This window comes from Atta cephalotes, assembly GCF_000143395.1.
Source record: "Atta cephalotes unplaced genomic scaffold scaffold00063, whole genome shotgun sequence".
Taxonomy (NCBI): Eukaryota; Metazoa; Arthropoda; class Insecta; order Hymenoptera; family Formicidae; genus Atta; species Atta cephalotes.
Window position 1 is genome coordinate 154,571 of NW_012130127.1, and position 21,902 is coordinate 176,472.

The 21,902-nt window shown below is 29.8% G+C and overlaps 1 protein-coding gene across 1 annotated transcript in view; it reads right to left on the reverse strand.

Annotated features, from left to right (window-relative positions):
• LOC105623704 (cubilin) overlaps positions 1–18,519 on the reverse strand; it is an 81,079-nt gene extending 62,560 nt beyond the window's left edge. The window contains exons 1-10 of the mRNA XM_012205086.1: positions 18,429–18,519; positions 16,589–16,678; positions 16,278–16,455; positions 15,286–15,312; positions 13,182–13,393; positions 8,160–8,367; positions 7,602–7,810; positions 7,296–7,521; positions 6,417–6,602; positions 1,054–1,299 (exon numbers count right to left, since the gene is read on the reverse strand). Of these exons, the coding sequence (XP_012060476.1) occupies positions 1,054–1,299; positions 6,417–6,602; positions 7,296–7,521; positions 7,602–7,810; positions 8,160–8,367; positions 13,182–13,393; positions 15,286–15,312; positions 16,278–16,455; positions 16,589–16,678; positions 18,429–18,519 (1,673 nt within the window). The remainder of the gene's footprint in view (positions 1–1,053; positions 1,300–6,416; positions 6,603–7,295; positions 7,522–7,601; positions 7,811–8,159; positions 8,368–13,181; positions 13,394–15,285; positions 15,313–16,277; positions 16,456–16,588; positions 16,679–18,428) is intronic.
• Positions 18,520–21,902: the final 3,383 nt, after the last annotated feature.

The window sequence follows — 21,902 nt, forward strand, 5'->3', positions numbered from 1 at the left end:
CACACACACACATTTCTTATGCCATTAGAAAATTAAGTTTTAATAAAAAGAAATAGGAAATTATAGCTCAGAGCTCTCGTGCATAGCCATTGTTATTAGTAATAAACAATTCTTTCCGCGCCTAGCAACATTGGACGGTCATATTTCGCCGTACGCTTAGATAATGGGCCGATCGAATACGCGTTTCTTTAGAAATGAACATTTTATTATAAAATGGATTTTTCAATTCACAAGGAAAATTATCCAGTTATCTAATTAGTTTTGAAAAAATAACGGTTAGAAGTTATAGTATTCTACCTCCTATTAACTAAAATGAGTACTATTCGCTTGGAAAATTTGATATTTATTAGAAAAATGGATTTAAAATCCGCTATAAGAGGCTCCGAAAATGGGTTTAAATGACATTTTTTTTGTAATTTTTTTCTACTTTTTGGATTTTTCTACATATATGTAAAAAATATACTTAAGTAGAATAGAAAGGAAAACTTAGATCTCGATTCCAATGATGGATGTTGATCATTTTTTAATCTATTTCTTTCGAAGTTCGAATTACGTTTGGATATGATACACTTATAAAGTTGTATATATATGTATATGAATGTATGTACGTATAAAAGTAGATATATTTTCTTATTTATTAAATATTTTCATTATATTTCTGTTATTTTAATTCGTAACATAATTATTTATTTATATAATGTAATTATAAAATTTTATTCTTTAAGTGTATTGCGTATGGCGTGCGTGCGCACGCGTATATATATTGTGATACATAATAAGAAAATATATGTACTTTTATACGTACATACATTTAACTCATTTTCGTCGTCTATAGTGGACTTTGAATCAATTTTTTTAACGAGTATCAAATTTTCCGACGCTCATTTTAGTTAATAGAAGATAGGATACTATAACTTCTAATCGTTACTTTTTTAAAACTAATTGAACATGAGTAATTTCCCTTGTCAGATTAGTCCACTCTACTTGCGTAAATACTGTATTAATAACTACAAAACATCCTATTAATGCAAGAGAATTGTGATTTATACTTACCCATAATATCCAACTGTCACATTATCGTTTCTTGTGCGAACTTTAAAATGATCGAAGATTAAAGCAACCTGTTCATCTGGCGTCGCTAGAAATAAATATGTGCAATTCGTGTCGCTCGGATAATTGCTAGGATATCGTGGTGAATTAAATTCGCCACGTTTACGAGAAGAACTGCGATAAAGAAAAGTGCACGTGCCATCGGGCGCTGCAGTACCCGGTATCTTGTACTCCGTTTCAAAAATGTACCTATCAATCAGAAATCAGGTTAGATTAAAAATAATAGGTAAAAGTGTCAGGAATTAAGTGTAATAAAATTGAATAATTAATCATTTTTAACTTAACTTATTTAAAATCAGAATTTTGTTAATTTGCAAGGAAAGAATCCGAATTAAAAAAATTCTGATGCTAATGAAGCTATATAACTAAATATGATTAATCATATCAAGCAAACTGATGCGTGTTATTATATATTTGCCATACACTTGCTGACATCAAAATAGGACACGTTATAGATATATCAATATATAAAGATATATATAGATATAACTGCTTATACATATGCAATAATCAGTTGATGAAATTTCAAGAGCAAACGATCAGCAATAGTAATACGTTATTTTATTGGCAACATAATAGCAACATGAGCAAGATGTATAGGAGTGAGATTCAGAAATAACGAAAGGCTCGACATATAATTACAACTAATTTTGATATCATAATTTAGCCTTACAAAGAAACATATGGAAGTGTCATTCTCCGATTTTGATGAGTTTGTAATATGTTGTTCTTTAAAAAAAAAAGAGATATATATTTTTGTACGTATTCATATGCACTTTTAGGGAGTGAAGCATCTCTTTGAAAAAAATTAGTTTTTTTTTTTAAAGCGAATTATCTCTGAAACTATAAGGAAAAAGATAGATAGAAAAAGTTCACTAAAACAAAAATTGAATGGCTTCATAAGTACTTTATTAACTACAACAAAAAATTAATAAAAAAATTTTTTATCAATTATTTATTTATAAAATCCCCACCTCACTTAATTTTTTTTTAACAAATTAAGACTCTTTTTATAATAAACTGAAAGATTATTTTAAGACGAATTCAACCATATATGATAAAATTACCTTCCGATTCATTTTTCAGAAATAATTATAAATGTATTTCTATATTCGATCCCATCCATGTGCTCGATTCTTCATGTGTTTTGCTCACATTTTCTCGTAATATATATATATATATATATAAATTTAAACAATATTCTGTATAACTTAAGAGACGTATAACTGAGAACGACTTTGACTGTCATTTACAATTTTGAAATAAATGAACGAATTATAAATAATTCAAATTTCCTTTTTAATATGTTTTTCCGAATGTTCTGTTTTCTTATGAATTGTCATAAAGTGAATTGTCATAATTGTCGTTATTGGATGGATTCTAATTCAAGGATATTTCATGAAGTTCATACCCACAAAAATTAAATGTTTGAGCTAGTATTTTTGGCAATCGTCTCATTGAACCTTTTTTCTATCTCATAATTTGAATGATAGGATATGTATTTGAAATGATTGCTACAAGACAATGATCTAGCGTTAACTGAATTATTGAAGATGATGAGCATTATCTCAATTAAATCAATTGATATTCCCATAGGACGGAGCTTCTCCGCATTATGCACGGCTTGTTCGTGAACATTTGAATAAATTTTTTCGTATCATTGGATTGGAAGAAACTATTAAATGATCTTCCTAGATTTGTCACCATTAGAGTTCTTTTTGTCTTAAAAAGTAAAATTTATGCAACACGGCTTTTTTAGAAGATAATATATCAATGTATTGTCGACGAATGTCAAATCATCCCACAAATGTTCCAGAATGTACGAAAACGTTTCGAGCAGAATCTCTATTATATTATATGAAATCTATTATTATATGGAAATCAGTGATCAACATTTCGAATAATTTTTATGCTAAATTACATAATGTATGTATTAGGTGTGGGAAAAAGTTCGTGGCGTTTTTCCCGTTAGATGGCATTAAAAAAATGCCACGAACTTTTTCTCACACCTAATATTTAAACGTTCATTGCAATTTATTAATGGACTGATTCGATAAATAATAAAAAAAAGTTTGAAGATTTGTTTGTTTTAGCTTTAACACTATATTCTAAACGAATTGATCGAATTTAAAAAATCAAACGTAGGAATGTAGGGAAAGACCTTTCTAATAATATCATTTAACCCCCTCTTTCTATTTGAAATTTTTAGAGATTCGGGCACTCCCGCTTAGAGGATTGTAGTTGAAAGTAAGAATTGTATATTAAAAGATGTCTTCCTCTTAATACAAATTGACCTGTTTTTGCATTTTTTTCGAAAAATCATTTTTGTAAGAGTTATTCAATCTATTTTTCAATGGATCACCTTGTATAACAGCACATACATTAGTTTGCTGAATATGCTACAACACGTTTGATTATCTAGATACTTTATTACAATAATAAAATATTATCTTATTACGTAGGTTAAGTTTATAAGCTAAAAAAATATTAATACTATTTTTTTCTACAAAATCTTGAATATTATATATACTTTTGTGTCATTCTTCAACTTTATGATTACGAATAGAAAGAAGTTTTTCAATGTACTGCGACAATTTTAAAAAAATTAAGCAGCAGAAATTTTAAAATAACATTTAAGTTTAAAAATATTAGCTTATTAAAATTTAACTATTATATTGTAATTGTAAATATAGAAGAAAAAACAAATATTACTAGTAATATATTATCCATATTTAAAAACAATTAAGAAAGATAGTATAGAGAATCCAAAAAGAATTCTTTTTTCATCCCATTTCTGTTCTAAAAGTATTCTTAAGAGTCCCAAAAGAATTCATTTTTATTCACCAATTGTGAATTGTTTTTCGGATTCAAAAGATACCCTTTTTTCAATTTAATTAAATGAATTCGCAATTTTAATGAAATTCGAAATTTTTTAACTTTTAAATAGTATTTTTTTAAATGAAAGAAATATATTTTTTACAATATATCCGATCTCAAAAAAATTTTTTTTAATAAAAATAATTTTATGTAATAAAAAGATCACGATTATATTTTAGCGAAAAAAATAATTTTTTGTTATTATTATTAACTTTTATTTTTCTAATTCAATTTATTATTTATTGTTTCATATATTCTATATTCTGTCTTATTAACAATTAATGAACAATTATTGAAAAACGCATCGCATCATCGGGAAAATTTGAACTATGATCCCAAAAACGATAGACTGATACACTTAATTACATACTTATGATAGAATCATTGCCAATGTTACTTATGTCTCCTACTATAATCATTCTTAATTTCATATTTCTGTTTAACATTATTAATATTTGAAGAGATTATACGGAAACGAAATAATACGTTGGTATTTATTAAAAGTTACAACAATATTGAAATTCTTGTGAAAAATTCAAAAAAATAAATAAAGATAAACAAGCAATTGGGAATTTGCACAGTGCGTAATATGCTTTGAAAAAGCTTTATTAACTTAATTAGAAAATGTATTTATTATTAACTTAGTATTAACTTAGTTAAGAAATGATAATAACAAAGCGATTGTTCTCATTGTCAGTTTTGAAAGATTGTCCGATCCATCGACATATAATACTGGACGAAGCGACAAAATCTCTTTGATTTTTCGTCTTGACAGACTTAGAAAAAGAAAATGTTTGAGCATAGAACTTTCTTTCCACTATTGTTCTGATCGAATTATGTTTCAGGAGACATGATTTGCTGTTCACTATCTAAACATCGTTCTATCTTTTTTTTCAAAATCTTAGCTTCGATGCTCCGTCTAGAATCACTCTAATAAGAGACACAAACGATCTTCTTCATTATTAGTGCCGCCATATTTCAATTTGTTAATATAATATGTTAGTGAATATAAATGAATAGTGAATGTAAATGAGAGCAATTTTTATAAGTGTAGTATTACGTTCGTCAAGATGCGGAGGCGGACATTTTTTCGCTTCGAGTTTTATCTTAAAATCGTTAGTCTAATTTGGTCATATTAATCCCCTTCTTATTTTTCTGAGGGCAAATGTTATCATCAAAGAAGAATAAGAATTATTAGTTTAAGATTGAAATATGGCGTCCTTCCAATTTTGTGTCTTGACTAGAGTGACTGTAGCTCCATCCAATGATGCAGTCAATGATGCGAATTTGATCCCACGCAATTCAGAGAATCAGCCCCTCCACTTTTGCTCCAATTGACGCCATGTTTGGCTAATAGAGAGCGGCGTTAATTGGTGCAGCAAAAGTGGAGGGACTGCTTCTCTGAGTTGCGTGTAATTATGTATGCATATGTATGTATGCATATGTATGTATGCATATGTATGCATATGTATGCATATGTATGCATATACAGAGTGTTTGGAAATTAGTGATAAGTCTTTCGCACAGGGGCAGAATGGACTAACTGAGAAGAAAAGTCCTCTATCATTTTACAATTGTCGCAATGGTTAACGAGTTATTAACTTATGAAACTAGCCAAATTCGCTCACCTCACTATGCCAAATACAAGCACGCGACAGGATAGTACCCGTCCCACGCGGCGAGACACGTCATCGCTAGGCACGTTGTTTACAAGCGGCAATTGTGCTAAACATTACATGTCTAGTGACAGCGTGCGCCTCATCGCGCTGAGCAGTCCTACCCTGTCGCGCGTTTGCATTTGGTGGTGGGCTGGGCAAATTTGGCTATTTTCATAAGTTAATAACTCGTTAACCATTACGACAATTGTAAAATTGTAGAGAATTTTTCTTCTCAATTTAGTTCATTCTGTCCCTGTGCAAAAAAATTTATCATTAATTTTCAAACACCTTGTATATGTAATATATATTTTGTATGTATATTTTTTGTGTGTATGTATACAAAATGTCAAAAACTAATTTCTATTATGCTCGCAGCAATCACTCAAGGCACAGTACAAGTCTAGTGGCAGTAAATCAAGACTTGTAGCGGAAATAATTTTATATACACACAAGTATTGTATATTGTGACCAAGCCAAAAATGAATTTTTTTCGAACTCATTACGAACAGAAAAAGGATTTCTTTAAATTAACTTTAATTTAATTCTAAGAAATACTTTTATGGAGTCTTTTGTTAATTATCGGAAAGGAATTCTTTTTAAGTTTGAACAAATTACGCTAATTCATAAAGAAAATGAATTCTTTTCAAATGGATCAGTTGTGCTATCTATTGCTTATTGAAAAAAAGTAGTATGATAGAATTTAAAAAAAATAATCAATGAAACTGAATCTTTTGATTGATTTATTTTGAATAATATTAAATATGCACTCACTTAGCTTTAAAGCCTTGTGCCTGTAATTCTCCGCTACTGAATACCATCACAAGTCTCGGCCCGTCGCTGACTATATGATTTGGATTACTATTATTACCACACATCTCATAATCGAATTTGTCATAAGAATCCGTTGCTTCTTGACCTTTTAAATATAATTTTAAATAGCCATCGGTACACGACGTTCTGAGAAAGCCCGAAAAAAAAGTATGGTACAAATTGATATTTATGCAGATAAATGTTAAGTTTACCCCCCCCCCCTCCCTCTCTTCCCCTCACATATCCAATCTTGATAAAACAGACTTATTTGGCGCGTTTTTATATAAAACGAACGAATAAGTGTTCGCTCTGCCGCAAAGCGAGATATAAATCGTTAAAATCGAAACGAGATTTATTATTATAATGACTACAATTGTATTGTTGTACATGATTTCAACTTTCCACGCGAAGCAACTTCCGTACCCCCCTGCCAAGGGATGCACGACTTCTATAATTATACTGGTGTACATGGGTTACGACTTTTCACACAAAGTGAAATCTACTTGTATAAAAAGTCACATGTCCCTTGATAGGATGAGAGATGGAGTGGAATCGATTCGCGTGGAGAGTCGAAACCCATGTGCAACAGTACAATTATAGAAATTGTGCAACTCTTAGCATGGAAGTCGTTTCGCGTCGAAACCTTAACAATGATCATTAATGATTAATATCTCGCTTCGCGGACAAAGCGACACTTTTTACTGCCAGATTCGGTCATTTTATGTAAGACGAATAAGCCTGGTTTTATCAAGATTGGATATGAGGAGAATTAAACTTAACTTCTATTATGCACTATCATACTGTTTGGACATTTAATAAATATATTTATTTAATACTTACTCTCCCTTGGGCATTTGTATTGTAAATACTTGAAATTCCAGCCGCACGCGCTCTAGATGTTGCGAGTCTTGCATGCCATAGATGAAGTAACGGCAAACAACTTTAGGTAAGTAAGGATATGGAAAATTAGGACTAACTACGAATCCCGATGTTTCCTTCTTACTAAGGATTTTTTGGTCGCATTCAGACCCACGGATATGCTCGCCTTGATATTCTGTTATGAAATCTGTGCAATGGAAAAGATAATAATATCAATTAATACAATTGTAAAATTTTATAAATAAACAGGCATCATAATGATCTCACCTAGACTGACAAAACTCTCTGAGAACTCAAAAATGCCTTTAAATCCTCGATTTTGCGTATTTGCTGTACGTCTCAATGTTGAAAATAGCACAAATAAACTGTTCTCTGAGGAGTATAACACTAAATTTCGTTGCTGGCCGCAGTAAGTACCGATAACAGCAGTCGAATTATCGGGACCATCATACACTTTCACATAATCTAACGGGCAACTATGGAATAATTTCAAATTTCCTCATTAACTTGGATTAAACTATATCATTTGCTACATACATAGTACCTAATATAAATATATAAATTGATGTAATATAAATATATATATTTAAAAATGTAGAATATTCTTCTATAATATTTAAAGAATGCTTAATTAATAGAAAGAAAGTAACAAAGGTTTTTATTCTACAAAAGTAAATTTTCTTTAATAATTTTACATTTTTATAAAAATATATATTTATACAATAAATACATAAAATTAATTTCTTTTAATTTAGCTGTTATTTACTAGAAATTTTCTATAAAAATTTTTAACATTTGAAAATTATTATCCTTGCATGTACGTACTGTGGTCCCCCAAAGAACAAATCAAAGTCACGAAATTCCAACCGCACACGTTGTCCACGTTTCCCGACAAATTGATAACTACAAATAAGATCTTTCGGATAGGTGCCAGGATAAGTGGGAGATAGTATGTTTCCATTACGTTTGATTTCCGCATGTATTGTAAAAGTACACGGTGTGCTTGGTTCTAGCGTGCCAACTTCATACTCGGCTATAAATAAGTTATGTTAAATATTAATGAACAATCCTGAAAAAATTTTGCTGAAATTAATATTTCAACAAAAATGCTGAAAATTTGTTAAAATTTTACTGAAAATAAATTTTTCAGTAAAAATATTAAAAAATCATCGATTAAATTGAAATTCTAAATTTTTCAGCAAAAATACTAAAAAATCATCAATTAAATTTTATTATAAAAATTATTAATTAAATTGAAATTCTTCTGTAAGTTTATCCGAAAATTTCGCTAAAATTTGCTGCAAAAATGGGTAGCAAACAATGCTTCTCTCAAATTTTGACATTGTCCAACTGTGAACGAAACAATGCTGACTCTAACTATAGTCCACTTAATTGGCCAAATGCTTAAGCATTTTTTGATTGATCAATTTTTTAAATAGTTCTGTTCACTGCTTCTTCATTCACGGAATAGTAATGATAGCTCCGCTGTCGAAGTTTCCATGAAAAGATAAAAGGGCTTTAACAAAGAACATTTGAGTGCTGCTTTGTTTTTAGCGGGGGGAATTTTGCCAGCGAAGCTTTGCTATATGAAATTGTACCTTAACACTAACTAAGGCTACGATCCACTTTAAACGCTACAGAGTATTTATAGCACTAACATGATTGATCCATTTGACGTTTCAGTATGCTTCCAGCAATTCTGATTGCGTCATTAATACATCATCGTTTTCACTCCCGCTTTGCTCCAACTACTTTACTTTGAGATGGGTTGGCTGGAGCGTTCACGGAGCGATTGTAGCGTTCGGAATAGTAATGGATCAATCTAAAGCGTTTTAAAGCGTAGCATTCACAGCATTTGCAAGAAACAAGTGGACTGCAATCTAAGTTCACTTGGAAGAGAAGCTACTCAGATAACATGCATATCTAAAATACATCTAAAAGGTTAAGAACGTTGGTGATAAAAATGGGATTGATTAGTTACAAGATAACAGGTATCAAATATGTCTATTTAAGCTAAAATTTCTCTCACTTGATTTCGAATTCATACAATAATAAAACGTTTCCAATAATTTGTAAATTGAAATAGGGCTGAAAACCGGATTTTCGAAGCTCCTTCTTTATTTTAAACTTCAATAGAAGTGATTTTTTTTCAACAAAAATACTGAAAAATTGCTGAAGTTAAACTAAAATTTTTTAGCAATTTTGTCCGAAAATTTTTCTAAAAATATATACTTTTGTAAAAATATACTGTTCAAAAAAATTATGACATAGAAAAATTGTAGACAAAAATTAACCAACTTTGACTAATGATAACTTTGCGAAAAATTATCATAATTTCTACATGTAAATTTCAGAGCTTGTGATAAGTCTTTGAAATTGACAAGTTGTTTTATCAAATCTCTTAATCTATGACCTATATCTAGTACAAATCTAGAATAATTCATTTCGCAGAAAGAAATTAGAGCCTGCATTAATATGAGGAATCGACTGCAAGCAGTAATTGAGCAACACGGAGGTAACACGCGTTAGTGACACGCAGAAACAAGATGTGCAAAATCTACACATACGCAGAAATACGATGTGCAAAATCCATCCAGCAACCTCGTCGTGGTACATATCTGGTAACGCAGGTAATGTCGATAATAGTATATGTCAAAAATAACTTTAAAGTGCTATAACTTTGCAAAAAAAATCATAGCAACTAGGTTTTTTTTTTAATTAGAGGAAAGTTCAAACTTTATGCCGTTGCAAATGGCATTCCCTCAAAAATTTTACGAAGTTTGTGCATTCCATTAAACTTTACACTTTTCAATATGACAAACACACCCTCATATTTTGAGAGTTACAGAGACCTAATTTACATCGTACACTTGATACAGGTACTAACTAGTAATTTTTTATTAAATTATCTTAATTTCAGCGATACGTATAAACATATACATGATATATGTGTATTTAAGTAATTATTTTGATGCATATTGTATCAATTTAGTACATTATTCTTTGAATACATCGCTGAAATTAAAATAATTTAATAGAAAGTTACTAGTTAGAGTAGTTAGTACATGAATCAAATGCACGATGTAAAACTAGACCAATGGCAGGAGGTTTCAAATTTAAAATCTGGCTATAGTGTCTTAAAATAGAGATTTCAAGCTTTAATTTAAAAAAATTATCCTACGATTTTTCACAAAGTTATCGTTAGTCAAAGTTGGCCAATTTTTTCCCACAATTTTTCTATCTTGCCACTTTTTGGATCAGTGTATAATGAATATTCTTTAATTTCGTTAAAAAATTTTATACAAAATTATTACAAAACTAAAAAATTAGTCTTTCTGCATTTATTTTTCACATAAATGGTTTTAATGTGAAAAGATAATATGGTATTAAGTATTTCGATATTAAATATTTTGCTCTCATTAATACTTTATAACTATATTTAACATAATTTTTTTATATGTCCCATTTTTTTCATAGCATTTTGTGATCAGATGTGTTATACGTCTATTATAAGTGTTCGTCATTGAAGAAGCAGTTCCCATATAATCGCAGAGATCAAACACGCTATTAAAATGGGCGATCACTTAGCAGTATTGTGAAATTAATTGCAGAATTCAAGAGAAATATTTTTTTTTATCATAATTTTATCATATATATCCTCTAGAATGATATTAATCAGAGTAATTACATATTTTAGAAATAAAATTGAAATTGATTAATTTTATTCTTCTGAAATTTCAGCAATATTTCGCTAAAATTTTCCTGAAATTTTATTGAAAGTAGTCCAAAACGAAGAATAATTTCGGCGAAATATTAGTAAAATTTCAACAAAATTTCAGCAAAACTTTTCCACCAGAGAATGTTTTTAAAATACAATCAAATCTCCGTATTCTGTAGATCTTTAATATTTTATACTTTAATATTTTTATTTTATTATTTAATATTTTATTAGGCTGCTCATTGTAAAACAAAGTAAAAAATAAATAAAAAATAAAGATTTAAAAAATCAAGAGTTAATTAAAACTTTTACATAGAGTGAATTATTCAATATATCTCTATGACAAATAATATATAAAAAAATATATTACTTTAATGATGTAATATATCCAATAGAGTATAACTCCGGTATATATGCCATATCTATTGAAAATTCAATTTATTAAGTAACAATGTATCATCGAATATTATATCGTATCCGACTGAGTATTCGCCGGGAAATGTTGCTGCATTAAGTGCAGCGATGACAGATGCAGTGCATCAGGAATTTGTTTTAAAAGTTTCAACTTCACGAATGTCTCAAAATTCAAATAAGCAATGTTTTGAAAATTTTAACACCGGTGAGTAAAGGGGACATCTGATGACCTAAGAGGTCATTCAATTCTATTTGACTATGTCTAGGTTATCAGATCTGTTCCTTTTAGATTATTCTTTATAAGGGTACCTTAAAAATAGTGTGCAACGCGACAAAGTAATTTGCCGATTTAGTGGATCTTGTTTGATGACACGAATAGTACACAAAATCTTATGTCATCAACGAAAATAATAGGTACAATCTGCAATAGCTTTTATCTCAACAAATATTGTCCAAGGCATGGTCTTGAACATTCAAGAGGTTTTAGTACGGTCGATTAGACAAATATAATGTTGGGTAAGGTTGGGTAATGCTAATGTCGGCGATATTATAACTTCCAAACTTTATAATTTGAAAAGTACTTAATAAAAAATAATTTTATTATAGTGATTTGAAAGCTATCTTGATATCAGCTATTAACAAGTAACAATATAATGATAAAATAGGCAAATAAGAATCAATTCTTTAAAATGTAAACGTAAAACGTATAAAAATTATTAATAGAAGTTAAATACATACATAATAGAAACAAATATATCATTACATGTTTCGGCTCTTATATAGAGTCTCTCCTCTTCAGATATTATCATCTTCACACCTTACATTAGTTACCATCGTCAAAGAGATAAAAATCATAACGTAATGTTCCAATTTATGTAGCAATCTTGATGAAATTACATGATGAAACATGTCAGTTGCTCACAAACGATTTGATGATCGATTGTTAAAGAATTTCATGATGTTCTGATCAAAAAGACAAATTCATTCATCAATAAAGAAATAAATAACTTGATAAAATAAAATTCTTTAAAAAAATTGTCTTTTTTATATTCTGTAAAAAATAAGCAACAACATCATCTCGATAAAACATTCACCATCATGATCGCAGTTACCGTTTCATAGGAAAAATACTTCGTCCAAATCATTATGTAAAAATGTATAGAATATAATGACAAATACGTCAGTCAAATAGTGACGATAAATATATTTCACAGTCAGTATGATAACGAAATTAATTTTATGCAAAAATCAAATTATCCGGAGATATTACTTGAACGTTATGTTAATGGCACGGCAGACTGTCACTATCTGAGGAACGATTAATAGATTGACAAAACGACTTGATAAGAATATATTGTCAAATTTTATTTATAATAGGTGAATACGCTTTGTGAAGACCTAGTATCTTTGAAGATTGAGACTGTTTTTCTGTTTTTTGATATTTAACTCGGAAATTAAGCGTTCATTGTACATGATTCTTCATCTAGTTTCTGGATGTTATTCCAATTAAAATAATATGTCATTCTATGTTCGGTGATTACGGTGAAAACGGATAGATTCCAACGAATATGATTGCAGTTTCTGTAATTCTGGTTTTAAGTTATCTACCCGTTTGTCTGACATACTATATGATGCATCACAATCGTTGTGATCGTATATCATATTTAGCATATCATCAGTCAAATGTCTTAAAAACAATATGAAATAAAACTTACAAGCGTTGATAAATCTGTAAATACCGCTGAAAATATTTGGCAACGTGACATTCTTGTCAGTGTAGAAACTGAGAGCAATTCCTTGATAAAGGGAAACCCGTCTACGTGGTGGAATTGGTCCGCAGAATCGTCCACCAAATGGTGTCTCTATTAACTTAGTCGTGTTCTCCGATCGTATCTCCGAGTAAATGTCCAGATATTCATGAATACAACTGAAAAAGAGAATATATCAACTTTTAGATTTATTTCTCTGTACATTTTAGTGTATACGATAAATACACCTAACATTCGAATAAAAATGAATGAAAATATTTATTCGAATATATTTCTTTTTTATTCATTAAGAAACGAATAAATATTTTTTCATTTCATTTGAATGAATATTTTTTTAATACGATTACGAATATTTTCATTTCGTATTCACTTTTACTTTGTATTATATTATCTGCACATAGCCTGCAAGAGAAAACATAAATCTATAAAAACAATACGATTACACGTGCGCTTAATTCGCGACTTATATGGTGGGCATCCTTACGTAACTTATAGATTAAACAAAGATATTTTTATTGAGAATAAATAATATATCTCGGAATTTAATGTTCACAGACTATAACGTTGCGCCCAAGATAAAATATTTATAATATTACTGTCATATAACCGGAATTATATCGAAATACGACACTCTATCAAACACAATAGATAGATTTATAAATAAAATAGATAGATTTATAAATAAAAAATGTATTTTTCAAAATTTCTAAGTTTCCTTTATAAAATCTGAATACAATGACAAAAATAAATAAAATTCATTTTTTTTTACTTAAAGTCATCAAAGTACCATTATAATTAAGAGGAAACGATTACTTATTGGAACTTTCTTTTATATTTTGTTTCTCAATTTATATTTTGTTTATATAAATATGAATACTCGTTAAATATAGTTTTTTGTGAATAAATATATTTTGAAAATTCAAAATTTTGAATGAATATATGATTACATTTTTTTTATATGAAAATTTAAAATAAATACAATTTGGAACTCAATTACAAATTTTTGTATTCATCGGGCATACTAGTTAAAACGTTTAAATTTAAATTTGTTTGTATTCAGTAAATGGAAATGGATAGATTATGAGATTTGCATTAAATATTGGATTAAATATAATTACAAATAAATTAAATTTATTAAAATTGTCATGATTACTTAAAAAAAAAAAAACAAAAACAAAAAACCCGGAATATTCAGATATTGACAAAAAAACTTTAAATCCTTTATCAATATTTCAAGAAATAAAAGCATTTAACTAAAACAAAGTTTGAATCATTTATGAATACTTTTCTAGAAAATTTCTTACAAATTAATCGAAATATTTTTCAAATAAAAATAAATTCATGTAAAGCGAAAGGCAAAAGATACATTATTTTTAATAAGTTTAATTTTAATTTAAAAACGTGCAAATAGTAAGATATATAAAAATTATTTAAAATAAAAAAAATCCAACAAAATGTTTAAAATTTGCTTGAAGGTAATACTTGCATAAAATGATTTTCTTACGAATGTATTAAAATTTTGAATACAAGTAAATTGAAAAGTTCTGTATGTTTGTGTACAATTAGAAATATATAGACGTCTACTTTTTTAAATAATTGCAATTAAAATGTGCATTTTTAACACAATTATAATAGTAATTACTTTTTGAGAGAAAAAACTAATTATTTTTACAAAATAACTTTCCTATCCCTGCTTGTCATTTAGAATTTATAGTGTAAAGATATCATATAAAGATAGTACTTGGATTTCATTCTCTACGCCTATTTCCATTCTTTGCAGATGAATTTTAATCTCGGTTCAATTTACTTTTCATTTTTCTTATTTTTAGAATTAATTTTTAAAATTTTTAAGAACTAGAAAAAGATGAAGAATAAGTTAAATCGTAATTAAAATTAGTCTAGATTGATGAAAATGGGCATTAATTTAGTGTAACAATTTTTTCTGAGGAGCTCATACTCTTATCGCCTAACATTAATTTTTTTAAAAAGTTATATAACGAACTATTAATTGACAAATAGCATAACTTCTTACAAATTTATCAATACTTACGCTGGTAATTCTCCCACAGCAGATCCACTATGTATCAGGAAAAGTGTGCATGTAAATAATATATGTATACATAAACAACTATTCTCATATGTAAGTTTCTATCACTTACTCACAAAAATTGTCAAATATAATGCATATAATACAAAATTGTTAAATTCCTTTTTATCTTTCATCTCTATTAAATGGCGATCATTAAATTTTCCATAAAAAAAAATAAATAATATTCTTTCATGCATCAATTATAAATTTTTATGAGATATATGAGAATATTACGGTTAAACATATCTATATTAAAAAGTATAAAATAAAATAATATTACATATAATAATATTACATATAATCAAATAATGTTATACCTAAAATTTGCAATTCAAAATCAGGACAGGTCGAAAGATTATTTCGATTTCAATTATGATTTAATAAAAAAAAAAATAAGTTTAATCCGGTTTCAATTTCAATTCCTTAATAAAAAAAAATCGGTAAAAATTAAAGTTTTTTAATAAAGATTTTTAATAAAGATAATAAAGATTAAAATGATATAGTCATTACTAGAATTTGGCCTCAGAAAAAATATCTACAGGCTGAATTTTTGCACAGATTTTTATTTTTGCATAAGATTGAAAGAGAAAAAGTTTATTTGTACATTGTACAAGCTATTAAGAAAAATAATTAAATAAATAATTAAATAAAGTTTAATCTTAAAAAACGCAAATCTTATAATACGTTCTCTCTATACATATCAGTTATTGCGAAGAATATTTCCGAAGTCTCAGTGATCGAGTTCGATAAAATATTCGCTCCGGTAAATCGAGAGGTTCATTGTGATCAATTTTTTCGCTCTGTGAGCATTTTCGATCTTTGAATATAACATATATGTACATTCGTATTACATTTCTTTTATATAATTTGCTAAAAAAGATTAATCAAAATTGGAGACATTATATTACGTGATTCTGATTAGAGATTCTCTAGAAATGAGAACGAAGACTCACTCTGGCGGTTTTCCTCGAAGGCCAAACGATGTGAAAGTTAATTCGACACGCTGACGCGGTCCTGCAAGAAATGTATAAACGCATTGACGTGGCTCTTTTTCGGGGTTGATCAACGTCGGTGCATAAAAGCTTCCGTTCAGCGGTCCATCAGGAGTGCTTACAAATTTTTGGTCGCACTCTGAAAATCAAGAAAAGTTATTTATAAAATTGCTTGATCGATTTGCTTGTGAATCAAATTGATATAATCTTCTGCAATTAGATCAGCTATCAAAGAGAAGATATAGAAAAGGACACAAAACGACAAGATATACTTAGTATTTTGGCAGTAGTGAATCCTCCCGGTGGTGGTGGCAGTGATGGAAAGTAGTCTTGTAGTAGTGGTGCATCAAATATCTCGCGGGCTGAATTGAGCAAGGGTGCGATGATTCATGGATCCCGCGACAACATTCACCGCCACCGGGAACACACCACACCATATTATAACCGTGTAAATAATAAAAATGATTATGATAATGAAACTAATATAAATATAACTTATTTATATATATAAGATGGAGCATAAAATCTTACAATCTATTATCTCTGAAAGTAAACGTCATAACACAAAAATATTTTATTAAGATCTCTTTAATAAATGCCTATAGAGCATCAAAAATTTAATTGTAATATTATTTCGATAGTTTAATTGCATTTTAAGTCCGAAAAATTTCGGCGCGTAGTTCAAATAACTACAATATGATATATATGTATGTACATATATAGTATATATTCATTTTAAATTAATTAAACTCGCAAAGATTTGCACATTTCAGGCTGATTTTGGCGAACGACCGCTTGAGGCTCGGCGGTCGAGCGCTCACGTGACTCTCAGGAAGTCCCTATACCAGAAATACTGGGAGTGCACCTTCCGCCAAATTATTATTGAAACATGTTTTTTATTAAATAATTTATTTCTATTAACATGAAAATTTCTATTGTTAATTTATTGTTTCTTAATATACTTATATCTTAACATAGTTTTCTAATATATTACATAATTACGACAACGTACATTTCGACAATATCTTTCCACATCACCCGTGAAGTACTATTGTAAGATGCATTTTTGTTAATGTGATTTCTCCAAAACTATTCCTCAAAAAGAAGAATCGATAAGAAGAATCAAAATTATATATCGTATAATAATATATAATTTTACTTTCCTGTTAAACCACATTCGAGTATTTGATTCTTCTTTTTGTGGAAAGGATAGGCCTACTGGAGAAATCACATTTAAAAAAAAAACGTATTACAATAGTACCTCACAGATGATGTGAAAAACTATTGTCACAATGTACGTTATCATAATTATGTAATATATCATATACATCAATATACATCATTACTTTAACCTAATGACACAGCACTGCGCGCTAAGCTGTAAACAACACGCATGCGGGGCATGTTTGGCATCACTGCGTGAGCGCTGGGTGGCTCGGCCGAGTCTCAAATGGGAGTACTTGCCGGAATCAACCCGAAATGTGCAAATCTTTACGAGCATTAAATTAAGTATTTAAAAAATCCCAATTTAGACCGTTATGCCCAGGATTTCCTATATTCTATTTGATGAGTTACAAAATATTTTGTTATAGATAAAAATTATATGATTTAAAGAAAAGTTAAAAGGAGAAAAAAGAATATTTCAGGACACACGGTAGTATCTCGGCGCTAAGAAAAGCGCAGCGATCTATCGTATTCCTTTATGAGCCGGCGATCGGATTTTCCGATTTAAAAAAAATAACGATTTATCATAATTTTTTTTTTCTTTAATGATTCCCTTAGCACATAATTTCTTTTCTACGTGATTCTATATTCCAAATACTAAATAAAAAAACTATATGAATCAAATTGGAGGCAGCCCATAGAATAGTGTTACTGAAATATTTTTGGTCAATTTTTTGAAGCTGGAAAGTTTTCCAAGTCCGCTAGCGGTCAGGACTTTTATTCTTTTTATTATGTCAGTATGTTGTGTAATACGTTATTTCGAACAACTTTCCGCAGACAAATCTTTTTTGGCAATTTTGCTTCTAAAACGCAAAAAAGTATAATTTTTCTCGGCTAAATTCGTGAAAACGTTTTAAAAATTGTTCAATCTTCGTGTTTTCTACTAACCTGTGGAGTTGTGTGGACACAGTAGCAAGAGTAACACGAAGATTGGTGAAAGAAAACTATTTCCAGAGACATGCCAAAGTACTGAGGCCATATTGCATCCTGAAAATAATCATTCATATGTACTTCTTGATTATTATCGACTTCCACTATTATAGTTCTTAAAAACATTAAAACAAATAACATAGCATTTTGTCAAATGTCTTTACCATATCGTCAATGTCTATCCCAAAGACAGGAAGAACGGGGAAAACTAATCCAAAAGATCATCTGCAATATATAATAACGTTTTAATTGCTAAAATTGTATACATATGTGTAGGTTAAAAGCACTAGACGTAGACGTCAGACACTAGTTCCAAATCACTAAATAATTTTGAATTCGGCTTATTTATATAATGGTCATAATGTGAATTTTATGTTGTTTACGTTCTTGTATATTAGATTTTCAATGCTTAGCTAGAATATTTACTGCGTGATCTTCCGCTTATTTTAATAGTTTTAAACCTGCGATATGTTTTAACGTACGGACGTAATACAGACTCTGCCGATCTTTATATCTGCTTTCTCGTTCTTACGATATAATTTTGTGATTAATTATATATCATTAATTATATATATTCGGCTTCCAGAAGACCGTCATCGGCAAAGGACTCGTTACATTTTCGGCAATGTGATCGCGAGACTTCGACGTGCCGATCACCCTGATGGTTTCTCATCAAGTTCAAGATTAATTATGTATCAAAGCTTCTTGACACGCTCTTTATCTACTAAGATGAGTCACTCTATTTTTTTACTGTTTTACATTCTTCTAATTAGTTTTCTTGTATCGTCAGATTTTATCATTTCATTTCTGGCAATTAGTGAGTAACATAATCTTTTTAGATGTGAACTTTCCGTTATATGTATATTGATCTAGTTGCTGAGGAGGATTCCAAAGTGAGTTGAAACTTTCAAAATAAAGAAGACATCATTTATTGATAGGAAATTCGTAATTTCATTATTTTAAGATTTTATGCCTGATTATCTGCATTTGACTCTCATTAGTCTTGATTTATGTTAATTATATGTACACTTGATAACGTTATTATTTTTAGTAAAAGTTTTGAAGAAATGGTTATGAATTTAAAAACAGAGTTTCTGTGAATGCGAAAAATAAATCTGAAAATGAATTTTAAAAAATGTATTTTCTTTAGGAGAGAAAGTAATAAGTATTTAGGGCACTTAGTCTCAAGCGCGGCCATTATCAGATGTAAGACAGATCCTGAAAAAATTTCGGTTGTGAAAGATTGGCCTATTCCTCGAAATAAAAAATATTTACAAATTTTGGGGGGATTTTGCTTTTATTATCACAAATTTGTAAAAGGATTTCCTTCAATAGCAAAACCGCTCTATATATTTACAGAAAATTAAATAAAATTTATTTGTCTTGGCACAGAAACAGGAGACGATGAAAAGGTTATCGCTTATTTAGCCGAGTTTTGAATAAGGCTGAGAGGAATTAATGCGTCGTAAACTATTGTCAATAAAGTTTTTTCATTATTATTTGTATGGAAAGAAATTTTAAGTTCGAACGGATGTCTCACTCAAGTGGCTAATGTCCTTTATAGATCTGTAAGGACAGTTAGTATGCTGAATGGAAAGGCTGCAGTAGTATAATTTTGAGGTGCTACATTAGAAGGAGTTTTCTTATAGAAATACGAATGGACTTTCCAAGCACTCTTATGAAACGCTGATTGTCGATATTGTTATCGTGAGAAAATAAAGGAAGCTTTAAAGTAAGAAAATTTTATTGCTCAAATCATTATTTGAAAAAAAGTTCTAAGGATTGGTGAAAGAAGCAGCTGAAAAAATCTGAATATTTCTGTTATTCTTCGAGGCAAAGAGATTGCATGGGGAGCGTCCATGCTGGCAGAAAATTGCGCAAGGACGTTTTCGCTAAAGCCTATTGAACATACTGGGATTTCTTTGAGGTTAGGAACGATATCTTTTATAAAAGGTGGGATCGAATTTAAAGAAAAGCATTTTGCAATTAATTGTTCTTAGGGATTGAATTAGATAAATATTAGAGGAAATTCATGATTCTGCTTTTGGAGGACGTTTTGGAGTCAATAAGATCTTGGAGAAAGGTCGTAAGCGATTTTATTTATAGCAACTTGCAAGCAATATTTAGAAGATTGGTGCAAAGTTTGTATGGCAGGTAAAGGAAAATTCGAGAAAGGAAAATCCCCGTACAAATTTACAATCGATACTCCGCTAGAGAAAGAGTGCAAATGGACATTCTTGCCCTCTTCCGATAACATTGTCGAGGAAAAATATTTGCTTGTGGTGACCGACTGTTTTATTGGGAGTACAAATTAGTTCGGTCTGTGTTTTTGTGTTCAAAAATGCATTTATTTCAAAACAAAATGAATGAACAGATCAATTAAAGTATTGTCCATCGCTGCCTACTATTTTTTCCCATCTCTCAGGTAATCTTCGAATTCCATCTCGAAAAAATGACTCGTCTTTGGAGGCGATCCAATTTTGGAGCCAATTTTCGATTTCTGCGAATGAAATGAACCGGTGATTTGCCAAATCGTGCTGCATCCTTCGGAACAACCAGTAATCAGAAGGAGCAATGTCCGGAGAATACGGTGGGTGTAAAACATCCCATTTGAGCGTTTCCAAATATTTTTTTACGACTTTAGCGACATGAAGCCGAGCGTTGTCATGAAGAAGAATAACTTTATCATGTCTTTGCTCGTATTTCGGCCGTTTTTCTCGCAATGCACAGCTCAAACGAATCAATTGTAGCCGATACCGATCTCCCCGAAATGTAATCGCCAGGTTTCAGCAGCTCATAGTAAACAAGACTCTTTTAGTCCCACCAGATACAGAGCATGATCTTCGAACCATAAATGTTCGGCCGTAGTGTTGATGTTGAGGTCGATGGCAACGATTGACTTAGCATAGTATTTTTTCTTTTTAGAGTTGTCGTAGAATATCCACTTCTCATCTCCAATCACAATCCGATGCAAAAAACCTTTTCTGTTGTCTTTGAATCAGCTGTTGGCAAGTGAAAAATCATCTTTCAACGTCTCTCGGTTTCAGTTCATAAAGCACCCAATTTCCTTGTTTTTGAATCATCCCCATGGCTCTCAATCATATAAAAACGGTTTGTTGAGTTACCCCCATTGATTCTGCAAGCTCCTCTTGCGTTTGACTCTAATCTTCTTCGAGTAATGCCTCTAATTCTTTGTCTTCGAATTTTTTTGGCTGTCCAGAGCAAGGCTTGTCTTCAACACTGAAATCTCCATCCTTGAAACGTCAAAATCCCTACATGATTTATCAGTTGGAGCAGTGTCACCATAAACTTCGATGGGCTTCAGCCGCACTTTTCTTCCAATTAAAGCAGAAAAACAAAATGCAAATGCTGCTTGATTAACACAAAATTCGACACAGTAAACAAACACAGTAAAAATCAAGGTTTTGTATG